The sequence below is a fragment of the Chinchilla lanigera genome, unplaced genomic scaffold (genome assembly GCF_000276665.1).
Source record: "Chinchilla lanigera isolate Chin_1 unplaced genomic scaffold, ChiLan1.0 scaffold00110, whole genome shotgun sequence".
NCBI classification, from domain to species: domain Eukaryota; kingdom Metazoa; phylum Chordata; class Mammalia; order Rodentia; family Chinchillidae; genus Chinchilla; species Chinchilla lanigera.
This window is the reverse complement of record NW_004955511.1, coordinates 5,642,901-5,660,793: the sequence shown is the minus strand read 5'-3', so window position 1 is coordinate 5,660,793 and position 17,893 is coordinate 5,642,901. Positions and strand designations below refer to the sequence as shown.

The window sequence follows — 17,893 nt, the reverse complement described above, 5'->3', positions numbered from 1 at the left end:
CACCTCCATCTCCTCCACCTCCATCTCCTCCACCTCCATCTCCTCCATCACCTCCAGCATCATCACCATTGTCACCACCCTGTCTCTATCACCATCATCATCATCATCATCACCTGCACCACCTCCACATCACCACTACCTTCTCCATCACCACCACCTCCATCTCCACCACCATCTCCATCATCATCATCATCATCACCTCCACCATCTCCATCGTCCTCACGACTGCCTTCTCCACCTCCACCTCCATCACCACCGCGGTCACTGCTCCCTTTAGCACAGTGTCTTCCTCTTCCAGGACTGTCACCCTTCACTCTCTGTGCCCATCACAGTGCTGGGAGATGGGCACCACTATTTTGGTCCTGTTTTGTGGAAGAGACGCTGAGAGCAGTTAAAGAACTTGGCAGCTGTGGGTGGCACAGAGGCTGAGCTCTGCATGCTGGCCACAATGCACGTTCTGTGCTCTGTCCCTGGGAGGCCTGGCGTACCCCGCTGCTCCGTGCGCCCTGCCTGGAAGGAGTGAGCTCGAGCCCCTGTCCGCGTGTGAAGCCTCTGCGGGAGGATTTAGCCGTGCACTTGCTGCCTGATGCCAGCAGCTCGCTCAGCCCCTCTGGCGTGGCTGCTCGTCTGTGGTGAACCCTCTGCCAGCCTCCCGCTGCCCCTCATCCAGCCGTCGTGATCCATGATCCTCAGCTCAGTGCAGGTCAGCGCTGAGTGAGGGTAGTGGAGCTGATGGGATGCAGGGCTGACCCGGGGGCCTTCTCTTTGTTTTTTTTTTTGTTTTGTTTTTTTGAGACAGGGTCTCGCTATGCAGTTCTGGCTGAGCTTGAGCTCACTTTGTACCCCAGGCTGGTCTCAAACTTGCCACAATCCTCCTGCCTCAGCCTCCTGAGTGCTGGGATTATGGCTGTGCACCACCACGCCTGGCTACCGGGGGCCTTCTCTTTGCCTTTTCAGCTACTTCCGGGTTTTGATAGTCCGTAGTCTATTCTCATTTTTCAGCTGCTTCTCACTGGTGTCAGAGCAACCCCTGGCTCCCCTGGACAGTTCAGACTGCTGGGGTCTCCCTGGCCCCCTTGGGGTACAGCTTATTCCTGCTGCCTCAGGTCCTAGGCTCTGCCCAGAAACCGTGAGGCCATGTGAGAGGAGAACATGGAAGCCTGGTGCCCCCTGTACACCGCCCTGCTCCCCAGGCAGTCCTGGCTTTACCCATATGACGTTGCCCGCCTGGAAACACGTGTGTCTCCGCAGCACGGGAGATGCAGCAGGGCGCTCAGCCACCTCCACCTCTTCCCGGGCTGCGCATGCGCTGCGCCATTGGCCAGGAAGGCACCGGCGCTGTCCCAGCTCTGGGGATGACTGCAGGTGGTCTTTGTGGGCCTGGCAAAGTGGGGACCCACTTTGCAGACCCCGAGGCTACCGTGGGCCAGGCGTGCTCGGCCAGAGACGTGAGCCCAGCCTGCTGGCTGTGGAGCTGGTGCCCCCGCCGCCTCTGACCACTTGGGGCCCTGCTGGTGTCTGCAGCCTGTGCCCGCGGGGCTGGAGACAGGCCCGGCCGGCGGGGTGGCAGCACGGCTGTGTGTTACTGAGAGCGGGCACGACCTGAAGCTGCGCGGGTGAGAACGAGCCGGGACAGTGTCGCGGGTCAGGCAGCAGGTGAAGGGCGGCGCGTGTCGGTCGGGAGCCTTTTCATGCCGACACACGCGGGCCCTGCAGATCCGGCCAGGAGAGGGGTGGGCTGGGGGCCTGCCGCCACGCGTGGTACAGGACAGGCGCCTCTGCTGTTGGAGTTGTTGCGTCCTCGAGAGTGGCCCGGCGTCTCACCGAATTTGTAGGCGCGTCGCCGGGGCCGCGTGTCCCCCATGGTGTCCCCGGCTCAGCGTCACGCACCCCGAGCCTCGCACCCGCAGCCCGGTGAACACAGGCCCATCTTGCCCCGTTTCCAGACGAGGAAACCGAGTCACGCTTCCTGCTGGCCTGGCAGGGCCCGGCTCTGCCTGGGGGCTGCGTCCCCACCGCGTCCGGCCGGCCCCGGGCCAGGCTCTGGTCTCCCCTTCCCGAGTCCCGGCACTGCTGTTCCAGGGCCCTTCCAGGTGAGCACGGCTCTAACGAGAGGACTGAGACCCCCAGCCGTCCTCGTCCTTTCGGGCGGCCAAGCAGGAGCCACACTAGACCTGCCTCGCTCCCAAGCCCCTCCGCACGGCTGCGCGCATGACGTGTACACAGCTGCCCGCTGCAGCTGAGCTCTCCCTGGTCCCCAGGAGACCCTCGAACTGGTGCAGCCCCAAGGCCCCCAGGGCCTCTGTTCCCTGAAGTGCAGGCGTGAGGTCCCCGATCCCCGGTACTCAGCACCTCGCAGGCCCCAGCTCTATAGCCTGGACAGTGGCCGGGTGGCCTTGCCATTGGACGCTCCTGATGGACGCCCCGTCCCGCCCCGCGGCCTCCACCCTGGGCATCCCCTCCGCTGCGGACCCTCATCCATCCTCCTCTACCTGGCGGCCTCTTCCCATTCCTCAGGCCTCAGAGGGGACGGCGCCTCCTGCCGCGGCCCCTCCCGCCCTCTGAAGGTGTCGAACATGCCCCGCCACCCTACCTCGGCCACCCTCCAGTCCCGGGCACCTGTGACTTCCTGGGCCACACTCCTCAGTGTCCCCAGGTGGGTAGGAACCTCAGGGCTTGTTTCTGGGCTGCTAGGCCAGGCCTCTGCTGTGAGCGGGAGGGATGCCCATTTCAGTCACTGCTGGGCACATGGTGGGTGCTCAGGGCGAGCTGCGGGCCGAGAGCCCATGCAGGGGGAAGCCTGGGGAGGCAGCTTGACGGCGGGCACGTTGGCCAGACCCCTTCCACCCCAGCCTGGCCTGCCCAGCCTTGCTGCCCGGGTTAGAACTTGCTGTCTCTGCTGTGTGCTGAGCACCTGGTACACAGCATCCTGGCACAGTGCTCAGGCTCGACAGGCCTGATTTCCCTGACCCCGCAGACCTCTGGGCAGACCGAGGCCCGCAGAGCTGCCCAGGTCACCCGCTGGCAGGCGGCTGACTCTGGAGTTCCAGTGGCTGAGCGTGGTGGGCTGTGCCGTGGCCCGAGCCATTCAGGCTAAGGAGGATGGCACCGTCACCCCAGGGAGACTGTGGGTACCTCCTTGTAATGCCAGGCGGGAAGCTGCAGGGCCCCTGGCTACTTCCTAGGCCGCTGTGAAGCTATGGAAGACGACGGCTTTGCAAGTATTTTGTGGGCTGTGGCCCCTGGACAAGGGGGTGCTCACGGCCCCATTTGCACAGATGTCTGTGCCTAGCGCCACGTGCTCTGAGAGATCCCCAGGGTGCTCGCACTGACTCCAGGTGTGCCAGGCCTGGGGGCCCACGGGTGCTGCCAGGAGCTCACCCAACACAGGACTCTGCTCCGCATCCAGCGGGGGCACAGCCAGGGCAAGTGGAGCCTGAGGGCTGAATCCCGGGTGTCCCGGGGCCCAGGATGCCACCCTGCGGGCAGGGACCAGAACAGCATGGCCGCGCCTCCTGCTGTGCCCACACAGCCACGGGAGTGCTTGTGCACACCAGCCGTGCACGAGGGGAGCCGTGTGCAGGCCTGAGAGTGCACAGAATCCTGCACGCCCCGCACGCCCCGCACGCCCCGCACGCTCCCCTGCGGCTGTGCTCGTGCTGTTCCTGCAGCTGGGGCCCCGTCCTTCCGCCCAGTCGGGAGTCGGCCCCTTGCCCGCCACGCCTCCCGGGCCCATGGCTGCAGTCACATCTCCGTCCCACTCCTCCAACACCCACGGTGGAGAGGCCACCCACACTCGCGCTTAGAGCCCCGGCTTGGTGCCCCCCCACCCCCTCCGTGTGCAGATGGACCAGGAGCTCTGCGCCCCACCGCGGCCCACTGTGCCCTCAGGGCAGGCCTAGCTGTGTTGCCTCCACCTGCTCTGTTCAGGGCCCGGAGGTGACCAGTGTCCCTGTCCCAGCATTGAGAGGTGACCGATGCTGCTGGGCGCCCAGGCGACGCACTGCCGAGCGTGGGCGGGGCTCAGACCCCCGGAGGACCGGGCCTGGGCAGCTCAGGGAGAAGCAGGAGGCTGTCGGGCGGGACCAGCAGGGCACAGAGCGCTTGGGGCTAGGAGCACAGAGATCCTTGTGGCCCTGAGCCCGTGTGACACTCGGGAGCCAGAGCAGGACAGGTGCCACCTCAGAGCGGTGCCCAGCGAGCCCGGTACCCAGTGGACAAACGGCTACTCACCCAGCGTCCCTAGCAGGCATGCGACGGCCAGCGGCGGGGACCCCATGGGTGCGGCCTGCTCCTGCCCGTCCTGGGCGAGCTCAGCACCCGCGGGTGAGGCGTCGGTCCTGTCTCCTCGGGAGGAAGAGGGCGGGACGGCAAGGTCGGGTTGGGGTGCAGGCAGTGCGGAGCCTGCGTCACCGTGTTTGAAGTCAAACTGTCAACTTCCTCCTGGCAGGGCTGCCACTGAGGACAGAGCTGAGCGAGGCTCTCACTGCACCGGTCTCGGTGACGTAAAGATCACGCGTGCAGGGGGCACACGCTACGACCTGCCCACTGGCTACACGCTAGGCGCCGCCACTGACCTGTAGGCCATCACTCGCGGTCGGAGTCACTTCTGGCGACCTGCAGGCCTTGCTGGCTTGGAGGGCTGCCTCCTCCCTGGGGCCGGGCGGGGGGGACAGAAGGCTGGCGCTCTGCCCTAGTGCTGTGCCCCTGCCCTCTGCGATCTCCTCAGCCATAGGTGTAGACGTGTTGCTTGTGCCCTGGATCCAGCACATGTCCCCTTCCGGCAGCAGCCGAGCCCCAGTCCTCCCCCCCACGCGGAGGCCCAGGCCCAGGGCGCCTTGGTGTGGGGCCACGGGCTGCTGTGAGTCACCCAGGATTCTGGCACAGGCCGGCCACCTGATGGGCCCATACCCTGCCCAAGCATGAAGCCGTCTTGTGACACTGTGCCCCTGGCCTGGGGAAAATCGCTAGGCTTTAACCCCCACCCCGGCAGGTCCACAGAAGCTGCTTCTCCCTGCGTTCCGGAGGCAGCCTGGCCCCCTCGGGTGTGCTGACCCCTTCAGCTCAAGCTGGAGCCGGGCGTCCGGCTGAGGCCCATAGAGCCCGGCCCGTGTTCCAGGATGCTTAGGTGCACGCGCTGTCTCTTCTGTGGTAATGTATTTCTGGGGACTTTACCGGGACAGCGTGAGCTGGGCCTGGCTGGGCCCGCTGGACTTGGGGCTCCGGGGGCCACACAGCCTGGGTGACCACGCAGCCCCGGATCTCTGTCCAGATGGCCGCAGCCAGTGCGACCCCAGCTCCTGTGGCCCCCGTCTCCTTTCATGCCCTTGCTTCTACCTCGGCTTTTCTCAGGGCTTCCTTCCTGCTCGTCTGCAAAGGCGGCTGGGCGTGCACTCCGTCCCCAGGGCTCTGCCCGCTCGCTTGGGACAGCGGGGTCGCCCTGAGCCAAGGCCACTCCAGCAGCCCTTCTAGGCCCTCTGAGGGGAGTCCTGTTGGAGAGGCCAGGTGGGGGTCTGGCCCTCACGGGAGGGGAGGGCTGCCCCACTTTGGGAGGGGTCGAAGTAGGCGACTGCTGCAGGGAGCTGTGAATCCCCGGGCAGGCCTGCATGTCCCCGATTTGTGTCCAGAGGGCATGCGGCTTCCTTCCTCCACCACCCTCATCAAGGGGCCTGCTACTGCCACCCGGCCCTTTCTGTGGGAAGCGCGCGGGCCTCTCCCCCGGCCGAGCCCCACTCCCAGGCTGCAGCCGCCCTCCCCGAGCCTGGCAGGGACGTGTCCCGGGTGCTGCCTTTGGGTGCAGGTTACACGGTATACGTTGCCTGGTGCCAGGGTCCCCCAAGGCAGCCCTTCCGATTTGCTACGGATGCTCGAGCACTGAGGTGCATTAGAACAAGTTTACCCAGTCCGGTTTTAGTTCACATGGGTTAATGAGTCCTCGACAAGGGGGTCACTTATATGCGTTGGTAGCGGAGACGTCTTCAAGTTAATATTTGGCCTGGGATGCTGGCCAGTGAGGATTATATTTGTCTGCGTTAGCATTTGTGTTTTATGTTGACAAGAAAATAATTTAAAATTATTATAGTCAGGCATGGTGGTACAGGCCTGTAATCCCAGCACTCTGGGAGGCTGAGGCAGGAGGATCACTAGTTTGAACTCAGCTTGGGCAACTTAGCAACTTAGTGAGACCTTGGCTGAAAATGAAAAATAAAAAGGGCTGGAGATGTGGCTCAGTGTAAAGGCCGTGGGTTCAACCCCCAGGACCTCAGGAAAAAAAAGATTATGCTTATCTGATATCTCAGTTATAAATAATACAGAAATAATTGTTAAAATAAGCAAATTGGGTAAATATAAATGGGGTAAATGTTTCAAAATGTGAGTTATTTGTAAATCAGTTGAGGTATTAAAACATCAAATGATAAATATAAATCCCAGTACTGCCGGTTTCTGAAATTCTATAGAAAAGACACTGTATTTGGGTCTGTTAAATGCATTTTCACAATCATAATCCCTTGTGTATAAAGAACCATTCAAGGGTGCTGTCTCCCTGGGCCTTCACTATGAAGTAAAGTCACTAAGAGTTAAAGTGCTAGTTAACATGTGTAATGCTGTGTACTCGGGATATAAAGAAATTAAGCTGTTGATGAGAAAGCTATACGAAAGGCATCATTTTGTTTTATTATTGTGTTTATTATTTTGTTGTAGGAAAAGAGCAATTTTATCTAAATTAGGAAATTTATCTAATTTTTTTTTTTTTTTTTTTTTTGAGACAGGATCTTGCTGTGCAGTTCAGGCTGGTCTTGAGCTCACTTTGTAGCCGAGGTTGGTCTCGAACCCGCAACAATCCTCCTGCCTCAGCCTCCCAAGTGCTGGGATTACAGGCGTGTGCCACCATGCCCGGCTAAATTAGGAAGTTTGTAAGGTCTGTTTCAAAATATAAAGTGAAGGAAAGAAACAAGCAAAGCACGATCCGGTCAGCAGGAGAGGGAGCGGGAAATACGGGACCGGGCTGCGTTCTTGGTAAGACAGTTTAAAAGGAAAAGAGAATTTTTTTGGATAAGAGAAGATTTTGTGTGGTAAAATAAAATATTTTTTGGTCCTCAAGCAAGACGTCTGTTTTGTATGGAAGTGGAAATAAAGCTCGAGCCGTCGCCGCGTACGCTGGGAAAGGGCTTCGTCTCCGTGGCAAACCCGGGTCTCGCTTTTTAAAATCTCATTTGAAACGTTTTCTAAACTCCAAATTTTAATCCACTGCTATAGAACAAAGCCTGAATCTCTGCGTCTAAAACAGTAAGGCTTTCTTAAATGTCGATCTGCTCCTAGTAATATTTCAAACAACTGGGCTCAGAAATAAAGATGTTGTGTTTTTACCAAGATAATTTCTCCTGCTTCCCGCTGTCTTTATCAGGATTACTGATTCCGTAGGAAAGTCAGTCATGAAAGATTTCGGTGTGTTTCAAGGTCTCTGAACGGTGTAACGCCGGCAGGGTGACGAGGGTGTGCGGTGTAGGATACCGATAATAATGACAATCCTGGGGCTTACGCACAGCTTAGCTCGGGGCGGGGGCTGTGGGCAGCGCTGTGCTCTCAGCTGCCTGTGGTGGGCAGCGCTGCCCCCCGGGCCGGCGTGAGTTTGAACCCTCTCTGAAGCATCCACGCTGGGATCGGTGGAAAAGACAGCCTGGTTTCTCTTTGATCATCCTTGGTAAAAACTGGTGTGACGAACCATTACGTTTCTTGGTTGTGAGCTGAATTTGTTTCACTCTTGTTGGTTTCGTTCTGTATTTCCTTTTGAAAACTTCCTACCGTTGCCTTTCAAAGTTCTAAAGAAGAACGTGGTCTATGGATGACCCGGCCAGCACTTTAAGAGGCTGGCATCAGCCCGGGACTTGCCCGTGGCCTCCAGCTCTCTTGGCCTGCGGGCCACGTCCTCCTTCTAAGCGGCTGCTGAGCTGCTGGTCAAGGCCTCACAACCCCCAGGCATCGTCCCTTCCCCTTCCGCACGGCACAGGCACGACCACAACTGGGATAGTGTCGCCGTGTGGGACAGTGAACGCCGCACCGCAGGCTGCTGACTCCTCCAGGGAGCTTCCGCAGAGCCGGCCTGGACAGGAGGACAGCGAGGGCTGTGGGCGCAAGATGGAGTCGCTTGCGTCATCCCCAACACAAATGACACCGATCCAGAGGTTGTCACAGAGGATCCCCGGAGAAGCGTGCCTGGTAATAAACTTGAGGAAAGAAACACAGCCCAGTGCTGAGACCAGAGCCGGCCCCCGCTGGGGCCTCGGGGACGCGGCTGGAAGGGCGCTGCCCGGGGCCCTGGGTTCTGGCTTTAGGCCGGGAGCTGTTTGGGCCGCGGGGCGTTGGTGTCTGGGTTCCTTCGTAGGGAGACTGGACACGAGTCACAGTGGTGGCCACTTGGGTGTGACTAGCGGGGCTGGGGCTCACTCGGTGATGACAGGCTGTCTGGGCTTTGCCAGGGCCAGTGTTACTCCCTGCCCAAGCCCCAAGGCAGCCCCCTACTCAACTCTGGAAGCGCGGAGGGACAGCCGACTGCGCTGCCCCGGTCGGGGCCAGGAGCCCTCGGAGTGGACGGCCGAGACCGGGGGTGGGGGCCCCGCGACAGCTCCTCCCGACCCGACCCTCCGGACTGAGGAGTGGGGCCCCGGCTTCTGCTGGCTTCCGGCCTGGGGAAGTGGCCGGCCGTGCCCACGCTGGACAGATGTCCTGAAGAGATGGGGCTGCGGTCGGCGGCCCGGGCGGGAGGGCAGGGAAGGGCCTGGGCCCCGGGGTCTGAGTGCGGAGGAGGGAGGGGGATGTAGCACAGGCTGTGCCGCAAGCAGGTGGGGAGCAGGCCGGGAGGTTTGGGGTGCTCACTTCCCTTTAGCAGAAGGCAGACTGAAGTCCTGAACAAGGGATGCGGATGCCTATGGCTCTGTGACAGGGCACCCTTCCTCACCCAGGATTGTCAGTGTCACCCGCCGGAGGTGCCGCTGCCTCCGCTGCAATGGGAGGCATCACCTCGCCCTGCCCAGGGGACCTGGTCTGGCTCCCTGCCCGTCACACTCCTCCTTCCTGGTCACGTGAGTCCGGAAGTTCCGGCCTGTGGTCCATCCACCGTCCGTCCATCCACCCATCCATCCGTCTGACATCTGTCCATCCTCCCCACATCATCCACCGTCTGTTCATCCATCCATCTTCCATCCACCCACTTATCAGTGCCAAGCCCAGGGATGCAGAGATGAAGGGGGGGCCCCGCCCATGCCCTGCGTGTGGCCCGAGCCCCTGGGGTCATCTTTCTGTCCACGCCTGGAAGCTGCGTGTGAAGCAGTCTCCACATCTCCGCTCCCACCCGGTTTACACAGCCCATCCGGAGGGCACGCTGTCTGGGCGCCTCTCTCCGGCTGGCGCCACCTCCTTCCTTCTTGCCGCCCTGGAAAGTGGGTGCCGCTCCCCACCTCCAGATGGGGAAACTGAGGCTCGGACTGAGCGCATTTCCCTGGCTCCAGAAGGCTAATCCCCAGCCTTGCCACCTGGCCCCCAAGAGCAAAGGAAACAAACCTACGCTGGCTTTTTGTTTGATTCTGGGAGTCCTCACCTTCCCTAGCAAGCTGTCCTGGACTTCTGCTGTCTTTGGAAGTCTGAAAGCAGCTTGGGTGGGGGCTGGGGGTTTCCCACCTGGCCGGCCTGGGTTAGGGGCTTGGGCTCTGTGCCCTGGGAGGGGCGGCCCCAGCCGGCTGCGCCCCTGCCCAGTGCCCCAGCCCCGCCCGGCCCTCCGGCCTGACCCCTGGGGGAGTTTCCGGTCCCCATCGCCTCACTTTCCGTGACACAAGAGGAAGTCAGCTGCCCAGCCTGGGTTTTCCAGGCAGCCTGGGCGGGGTGGGGGTGGAGTGAGCCCCCGGAGTGCACCAGCGGCTCGGGGCCTGCAGGACAGGGATGCCTGCCCGGAGACGCTCGCCGGCCGCCGAGGGCCACACCAGGTGAGGGAGGGCGCCGTCAGCGCCGTCACGAGGGGCACAGCCCGGGACGTGGCCCCTGACAGGTCACCTCAGTGCCCGAGGGCTGGCTCGCTCCGCTCCAGGGCAAAGGGAGCCAGGGATTGGAGAGGGAGGAGCTGCGTGGGCGAGCGTGGTGGGGAGGGAGGGGAGGCTGGCGGGGAAGGCGCTCTGTCCGCCCTGGGCGGAGGAGTGAGCGATGAGTGAGTTCGTGAGGGAGGGAGGCTGTGGCTCCCACGGGCACAGAGCGGCCTGGTGGCCGGAGCAGCGCCGGGCAGCCTCCTCCAGCCTGTGTCGGGGAGCCCTCGGAGCCTGCGTCACTGCCCAGGGGTGGTGGCTGCCAGCACCCCGCCTGGGAAGGGCCTTGTCCTGTCCAGCCTGACCCCGGGAGGGCAGGGCGGCGTGTGTGTGTGTGTGTGTGTGTGTGTGTGTGTGTGTGTGTCGGGGGCCCTGCCTTTAGCGCCACCTTTGCCGTGACCGTGACCGTGACCACAGACCTTTGTCTGCGTCATGCCGTGGGCCCCCTGTTGGTTGTCACCGAGGCTTGGTGACCGGAAGTCAGCTGTCTTGTTCCCTGTCTGGCTGGGAGGGGCCGAGGCAGGTCCCGTGCAAGGTGGGGCTCCCGAGGGCCCCGGGGTCTCTGTGTGATGTCTCTGAACGTGCACCTTCCTGGCTGTGGTGCGCTGGGGCCCTCGGGTGGGCCCTGACCCGCTGTCCCGTGTCCTTCCTGGTCCCTCCTGGGTGCTCCTGGCCCCACACACCTGATGAGCCTCGGGTGGGGCCCTCAGGGTCCCGTGGCTGTGCTGATGCACCTGGCCAGGCCTTCACACTGACAGCTGGGCGCCCCAGCCAAGCCGGCTGCCTCTGGGGACGCGTCCTCTTCCGGCCTCACACTGAGCTCCCTGAGGTTCCCCTGGCAGTGGTGGAGCTTGGAGACCCGGGTCCCCCAGCGCTAGGCTGGGTCTGGGGCCTCGATATGCGCTCGGCTCTCTCTGTGGTGCACAGCAGGGCGAGACAGGGGCGAACCCACCCATCTTTCGGGTGTGATAACTGAGGATCAGAGAGGTTAAGTGAGTCCCCTGAGGGGCACAGCCAGCCTGCAGGCCCCTCCTGGGCTCCTGGTCTGTGGGCGTCCCTCCCCTGGTGCTTTTGCCTCACGGGGCAACCCCAGGGGCCTGGGGCCAGCACAGCTGCCGTGTCCTGAGCCCACCTGCACCACACAGAGGCACGTGGAGATGTGAGGTGAGTGAGGCCCCAGGTGCCGGGTGCCAGGCTCGAGCCCAGGTCCGGCACATGCCAGGCGAGTGCCACCACAGCCCTGTTCATTTATTTTTATTTTGAGACCGGATCTCACTAAGCTCCCTAGGCTGGCCTTGAACTCGCCATCCTCCTGCCTCAGCCTCCTGAGTGCAGGGCTGGCAGGTGTGCCCCATAAGCCGGGCTGTGTGCAGTGTTCCTAAAGCTCCTGCCCCTGTCCTCCACGCAAGGCCTTCTCTCCTCGGTGTCTGGCAGTGGGCAGGTTTGGCACAGCCATGAGGGGTGGGTGGAGGGGAGGTCGCGGGCGATCACTAGGAAGAGAGCGCAGGAGGGGTGTCCATGCGGCCCCCTGTGAGGGCAGGTGGCCCCGGTGGGGCAGGGCCTCAGTCCCAGCTCTGCCCCTCTGGGCCCCAGGGCTATGCCCCACCCCCACCTGCCTGCTGGGGCCACGGTTGGCAGAGGAGGGGGCGGAGCTGAGTGTAGCCTGCCCGGGTCAGACGGCATGCAGGTGGCCCTCCAGCCGCTCAAGCCCGGACACACGGGGGAGGACTGCTCACACACTGGTACCACAGACCAGCCCCGGGCACAGCCTCCGTGACTTCACCAGCCGAGCCCAGGGCAGGCAGCACCTACGCGTCTCCCCTGGGTTTTCTCCCCATTTCTTCTGCCCAGGTAGCTCCTGTCCTTTTATTGTCATTGGCTGGTTTTGCAGTTCTTGAGATTTACTAAATGGCACAGCCCTTTTTTTTTTTCCGGTACCAGGAATCGAACTCACGATGTCACGCTTGCCAGGCCAGCACTGTGCCGCTGAGCTAAATCCCAGCCCCAGCACAGCCCATTTATACTCTTGCTTTTTCTCAGAGTTATGCCTGGGAACATACCTGTGTTGTTATCTGCATACCAAATGTTTCTTCTTTTTCATTACTGTATAGTATTCCACGGGGCAATCAAACCATTCTGCCAAAAAGTGTGTTTGTGCTGTAGAAAGTACAGGTTTAACCCCAAAGCTCTGCTGCCCCCATAGATGCATGTGCAGTGCAAAGTGCTCTGACTTTCTTTGGGGAGCCACAGCCCGGGAGGGGTTGAAACACACAAAGCCACACAATGTCCTGATGCTTTCCTAAAGCTGAGTGGCCTCGGGTGCCCGCTTCTTGCTCCTCTCCTGGCAGCGGCAGCCTTGTGCTCGGGGGTGCTGAGCAGCGCCTGCCCCTGGGCTCTGGGCCGTCTGCACAGCAGGGTGGCTGGCCCCGTCCCAAGCTGCCCCCTACCATCCCTGATCTTCAGAACAGTGGGAGAGGAAAGTGGCCAGGCGACACCTCCTGTGACCTGTCGGTGGACACACGGCCATCTAGAACAGACAGGGACCCACGGCTCCTGCTGCGCTATCCCGGAGGCTGCCCCTTCCAAGCCTGCCACTCAGGGTGCTGCCCGCCGGTGCTCCCCGCCTTCAGGGAGGGCCTGTGGCATGCAGGGGCCTGAGACACGATTATGGTCCCACGTCAGGGGATCCCTGGGCACCCAGCCAGGCCTGGTGGCAAAGCCCACGGCTCCTGCACCCCACCTTCTGTGGACAGCATGGGCAGGCTGAGCTCCCCAGGGCCCCTGTGCCCCTGCAAATCCCTGGCAGCTGGGTGAGCTCCCCGTGAGACCGGAGCGATGCCGCCCACACGTGGGAGAGTCCCCAGAGTCCCCGAGGGCCATGTCCCTTCCCAGGGCTCCCGTGACCAGCTGGGACCCGCACGCGCACAGTCACCGCTGCTGGGTCCCCGGGGCGGCGGCCACACGCCCCGGGCAGGCGGCACTTTGAGCTCTGTGTCCGTGTCACTGGCCAGGCTGCGTGTGTGGCGGTCACAGCCCACTGGCGTGTTGTGGCCCCTAAGCCCTGGGAGCAGGCGGCTCCTGCTCCTGCCGCTGGGCTTGTTTTACTCCTGCTCAGACTGGCAGGAGCCTGGGGTACACAGAGGGACCCTGAGGCTGCGGGGGGGTGTGGGCCAGCCCAGATGGCGCCGGGACCCGGGGGAGTGAGGGCCAGCCCAGATGGCGCCGGGACCCGGGTCTGCTCCCCATGGACCTCCCTGTGGCTTTGGTGACAGCAGGAGCGCGGGGCGCTCACAGTCACCGTGTCCCGTCAGGACCTGTGGCCGGGGGAGGGCGGAATCCGTGGTGGCTCTGTCATCTGGCCAGTCCTGCTTGTCCTGGGCTCATTCCTAGAAATCCTGGGGCCTTTCCTCAGCCTCAGGGCCGAGCGGGCAGGGGAAGCAGGAGCAGAGCAGGTGACACTGTGGCCCTGGGAGCCCGTACCCCGGCCTGGGGGTGGGGCCGCCACCTCCCGAGAGCGTGTGGTCTCCCTGGCACGGCCCTGCTGGGCTCCAGGGCACCTGCGGGCCTGGGCTTGGCCTGGCCGTTTGGGCCAGCCTTTGGGGCTTGCACGGGCAGGGGGTGACAGCCACGCCCAGGTGCTCACAGGAAGCGGGTCGTGAGTGGTGGAAAAGTGACGGATCTGTCAGGGCCACGTGAGCTCGGCAGGCGCGGCCCCGCCCGCCCGGACAGGGCCTGGGCTCGAGGGGCGCAGAGACCACCGGGACTAGGAGTAGGAGGGGCAGGGAGACTCTGCTCTGCTGTCCAGCCAGGCGCCCCATCCTGTCCCTCCTCCCTCCACCCGCTTTTGGGCATTAATCTCTGACATGGTCTTCCTTGCCGTGCGGCTGCAGCGAGCCAGGTTTCTTAATTACTTCTTTTTTGATTAGAAAAACAAATCACCCCTCCGCCCCACCCAAGCGCGGAGCTCGGAACGCACAACTCAGAGGAAGCTCTAAGTCTCCGCCTGCGGCGCGGTGGGTGGTCCCTGCTGTGACCCCACTGGGGACCGCTCTGTCCCTCACGGGCCGTGACCGCCCGAGCTCAGACTTCCCGGCTTTGGGAGGGGCAGTCGAACATTCATGGGTGTCAGCCTCGCTCGCTTTTTCTTTTAGAGGCTTTTTAAAAGTTGTTTTCAAGACGGTGGTGTGTTTCTCAGAGCACTGCGGGAGGCGCGGGAAGACGGCTCTGGCGTCTTAGGCCGGGAAATCTCACCGTCACCCTCACCCAGTCCAGGCTGGGCGGCCCCTCTCCCCGCCCGGGCTTTCTGGAAAGCGTGACCTTCCCCAGAGGAGACGGCCTCGTGCACAGTGGTGTAGCTGGTGTAAGCAGGCGTTTGTTTCCACGTGAGGAAAAGAGGTGGCCCCCGGTGAGAACCCGGCAAGCAGGCTCCGCGCCCTGGGGTCTGCCGGACGTGCAGCCAGCATCCGTTCTGCAGCCGCCGCAGCTGCGAGCCGAAAGCCAGTGGGCAGCGGAGCTTGGGTGTCACAGCCCCAGCCGCCTGCCCTCGAGTGCCTGTCCCTGGTCACCACGTTACGTCTCACCGCGATGGCAATCTCCGGGCCCACTTCATACAAACCGGGCAGGTGACCATTGTTAAAATCCAGGGGAGAAAGGGAAGTAAGAAGAGTTAAGACGTGTTGTTCATGTTAGCTCCCGCCAGGGAGGGGGCCGTCCTGTGCGGCAAATGAGGGCTGATACAATCACATGGATGAAAACAGAGAACTTCCGAAGCTACCGCGCAGAACCCCAGCGCCGCTGGTATTTATTCTGACGGGCGACGGGTTTTGTGCCCTTTGAGCCCTGTATTTTTAGGGTTAATGTTTTCCTAACTGTTCAGTTTCAGCTCTGCCGCTGTTGTGTTTTAAAGCTGATCCAGTAGGAACACATTTCCCAGGTCATGAGGTCTTTCTGGAAAAAGCCATACTTTTTATTGATCGCTTATCTGTCCACCGAGGGTCTTAATGAATGCAGTCCTTTGGCGGCGTTGGACTTGCGCACTGGGGTTCTCTTTCTGAATTTATAAATAATTCAGGGATAGAGCAGCCCCTGCAGAGAACTGTTTCTGCATCTGCTTCTTTGGGATGTATTCCCAGACAGCGAGGGGTTTTATGGCTCTTAATGCGTAGTCAAATTATTTTCCAGATTGTCAATAGCCCTTCGCCAGTTAGCAGCCTCCTGTTTATTCTGAATTGAGTGAATATAAAATATTGCCTCATTTTAATTTCTGTGCCATTTACTTTTATGTTTTTTTAATTTAATTTTTTTGTTTTGTCTTTTTTTTGAGGCAGGGTCTTGTTGTGCATTTCAGGATGGCCTTGAGCTCACTTTGTAGCTCAGGCTGGTCTCGAACTCCCAACGATCCTCCTGCCTCAGCATCCCGAGTGCTGGGATTACAGGCGTGCACCACCACACCCAGCCCATTTGCTACTATGAAGTTGAAATTGTTAATGTGTTTATTGGCCACCTATGTGTCTTTCTTTCTTTTTTGTGAATTGTCTAAAATACTGCTTTCCAGTCAAACATTCTAAGATGTTTGAAATGGCCCCTATCTATCCCACTGTATCTACCAGCCAAATGCAGACATTGGAGCATTTGAAATGTTTTTAATTTAAGCTTACGTTTTATTTATTTAAGGTTTTAATAGAAATCTAAGTGTAAGCAGCCCCCGGTGCTCAGTGGCTGCAATCTTAGGGAGCAGCTCGCTCCCCTGGGAGGAACTAGGGTCTCCCTGGGTGATTACTCGGGGCTTGTAGGAGCTTTTTATTGACTATGGTTGTTAATTTTTGTCAGGTTGGTTGCAAAGAGTTTCCGCAGGTTGCTGTTTGACCTTTACTTTTTCATTCATGCTGTTTACAGCATTTCAAGATCTTAGGGAGCCGGATCTCGTGATCTTTTCTCTTGAGGTTTCTCCACCAAGGGGGACTTGATAGATCTGCTCCCCAGCTTTGACTCTTTCTGTGACCCACCTCGAGCTCATTTGGCCCTGTGGTAAGGGGCCCAGGGTGTCTCTGTCTCCGTCCCTAAGTTTTCTCTTCGATGTGAGCTGGACTGAGGTGGGTGCTGAGCAGGCAGAGTGCAGTTCTACGAGCCCAGCCTGGGGGTTTCAGCAACTTGACAAGACCCTGTCTCAGAATAAAAACTTAACAAAGAATCAGGGACGTAGCTCGGTGCAAAGGCCCTGGGTTCAATCCTCTGTATTTGGAAAATAAAGAGATGAAAGAAAAATACTACTGTCTTTAAAAATGACACATTGTAAAATCTTGGTGTTTATGACACTTTTCAATGACCTAGAAAAATGACTGTGATGCAGTTATTTTCAGAGAAGTATACAAAATCAAAGCTACTGTGTACCATCGATAATGCTAAAAGTGCAACACAAGTATCTAAAAGAAGCAGCTCAAGTATTAAAAACAATCATCTGTGTGAGGTTTTTTTTTTTTTTTGCTTTTTGAGACAGGGTCTCACTGTACAGTTCAGGCTGGCCTTGGGCTCACTTTATAGCCCAGGTTGGTCTCAAATTCGCAGTGATCCTCCTGCCTCAGCCTCCCTGGGGCTGGGATTACAGACGTGGGCCACCATGCCAGGTGCAGTTGTTATTTTATTGCTCTAGGTCTCTAGCTGGTTAGGGGACAAGGGACACGGGGTTGCTTACTGCCCTTGATCCCTGTGCCCCGTTCTCTAAGTCACAGCCCCGGCTGGGCTGTGGGTGTGGGGCAGAGGGAGGGTCGACCCCCTCATCTCCCGCCGAACCTGGGATCCTCAGGCACCCACACCATGTGTTTTTCTCAGGCACATGATGTAGCTCAGCACCGTCTTCCCATCCGTAAAATGAAAATAACGGCAGGCCTGCGCCCGACCAGTGAGGACGTGCTGTTCTGCTGCTAATTACACAAGTACACACTGTGTGCAAGTATTGGAAACTGCACGGATCGTCACAGCTCACCCGGAGAACAACAGCACCCCTACAGCACCGACATCAACTCTCAGAAGGGATGTTTCTTCCTCTCTCTCCCTCCTCCCACAGCCCAGCCACTAAAAGGGAGGCCTGCACCTGTATTTATTCACTGATTTTATAAAATGGGACCCTCTTGTACTTACTACTAGGCAACTGCTTTTTCCCACTTTCCAGAAAGCGGTGAATGGCTCTCCCCGTCAGCACCGGGGGCTTATGGCGTGCCTGTCTTTCTCCCTGCTGTCCGCCTCCCTGCCGGCGTGAGATGGTGTCTGCGTCCTCCTTGACCCGTCCGCGGTCTGCCAGGGCCGGGCTCGCCCTGTGGGGAGGGTCTCCCGCCGTCAGCCCCCCTCGAGGCTCTGCGGTGCTTCGGAGGTCTGCAGTTCTGAGAGATAATGTTTGTGTGAAGATTTTTAGAAAGTGGCCGAATTGGTGTGATTACCTTTCGCCCGGCTGCTTCCGTTCTGGGTGTCCCTGACAGTTTAGCTTTTACCCATCCCAGAGGTCTGAAGTACCTAAGTGTGTTTTAAATTTTTATTTTTTTATTTCTTTATCATTTTATTTACTTCTTTAATAAAATATTTTATTTTCTGATGTTTTGTGGACTTTTGTATTTCTTCATTGGTTAATTATTGTATCCTTTACCTCTCTCTTTTTTTTTTGCGTTGTCTTTCCCTCCCTGCTTGATGTATAGACGTTATTTATATATAATGCGTATTCTTGCTTTGTGATACATGTGGCAAATACTTCCTCCCAGCCTGTCATCTGAGAGCAACTATTCATTTTTATGATGTTTTCCACTATTCGTAAGTTTAACACTTTTATGTGGTGA

General features: G+C 59.5%; 2 protein-coding genes across 5 annotated transcripts in view; one reads left to right on the top strand and one right to left on the bottom strand.

The window, feature by feature from the left end:
* Cd5 (CD5 molecule) overlaps positions 1–4,461 on the bottom strand; it is a 14,178-nt gene extending 9,717 nt beyond the window's left edge. Inside the window, exon 1 of one of the 2 annotated variants that reach the window (XM_005408118.2) lies at positions 4,234–4,461. In XM_005408118.2, coding sequence (XP_005408175.1) covers positions 4,234–4,279 — 46 coding nt within the window. In that variant the 5' untranslated portion in view covers positions 4,280–4,461. The remainder of the gene's footprint in view (positions 1–4,233) is intronic. The other variant, XM_005408119.2, reaches the window with a different exon arrangement.
* Positions 4,462–7,827: 3,366 nt separating this feature from the next.
* On the top strand, positions 7,828–17,655 carry LOC106147006. Of its 3 annotated transcripts, none has more exons than XM_013506459.1 (3): positions 7,828–9,977; positions 14,224–14,692; positions 16,899–17,655. In XM_013506459.1, the coding sequence occupies exon 1, from the start codon at positions 7,840–7,842 to the stop codon at positions 8,905–8,907; it is 1,068 nt and encodes a 355-aa protein (XP_013361913.1). In that variant the 5' UTR covers positions 7,828–7,839; the 3' UTR covers positions 8,908–9,977; positions 14,224–14,692; positions 16,899–17,655. The 3 variants fall into 3 exon arrangements, with proteins under 3 accessions (XP_013361913.1, XP_013361912.1, XP_013361911.1); XM_013506458.1 differs by having other exon boundaries at positions 14,224–14,867; XM_013506457.1 differs by lacking the exon at positions 14,224–14,692.
* Positions 17,656–17,893: the final 238 nt, after the last annotated feature.

Bases quoted from the DNA above. Each gene is read 5' to 3' on its own strand.
- LOC106147006 (XM_013506457.1), top strand. From the start codon at position 7,840: ATGGATGACCCGGCCAGCACTTTAAGAGGCTGGCATCAGCCCGGGACT.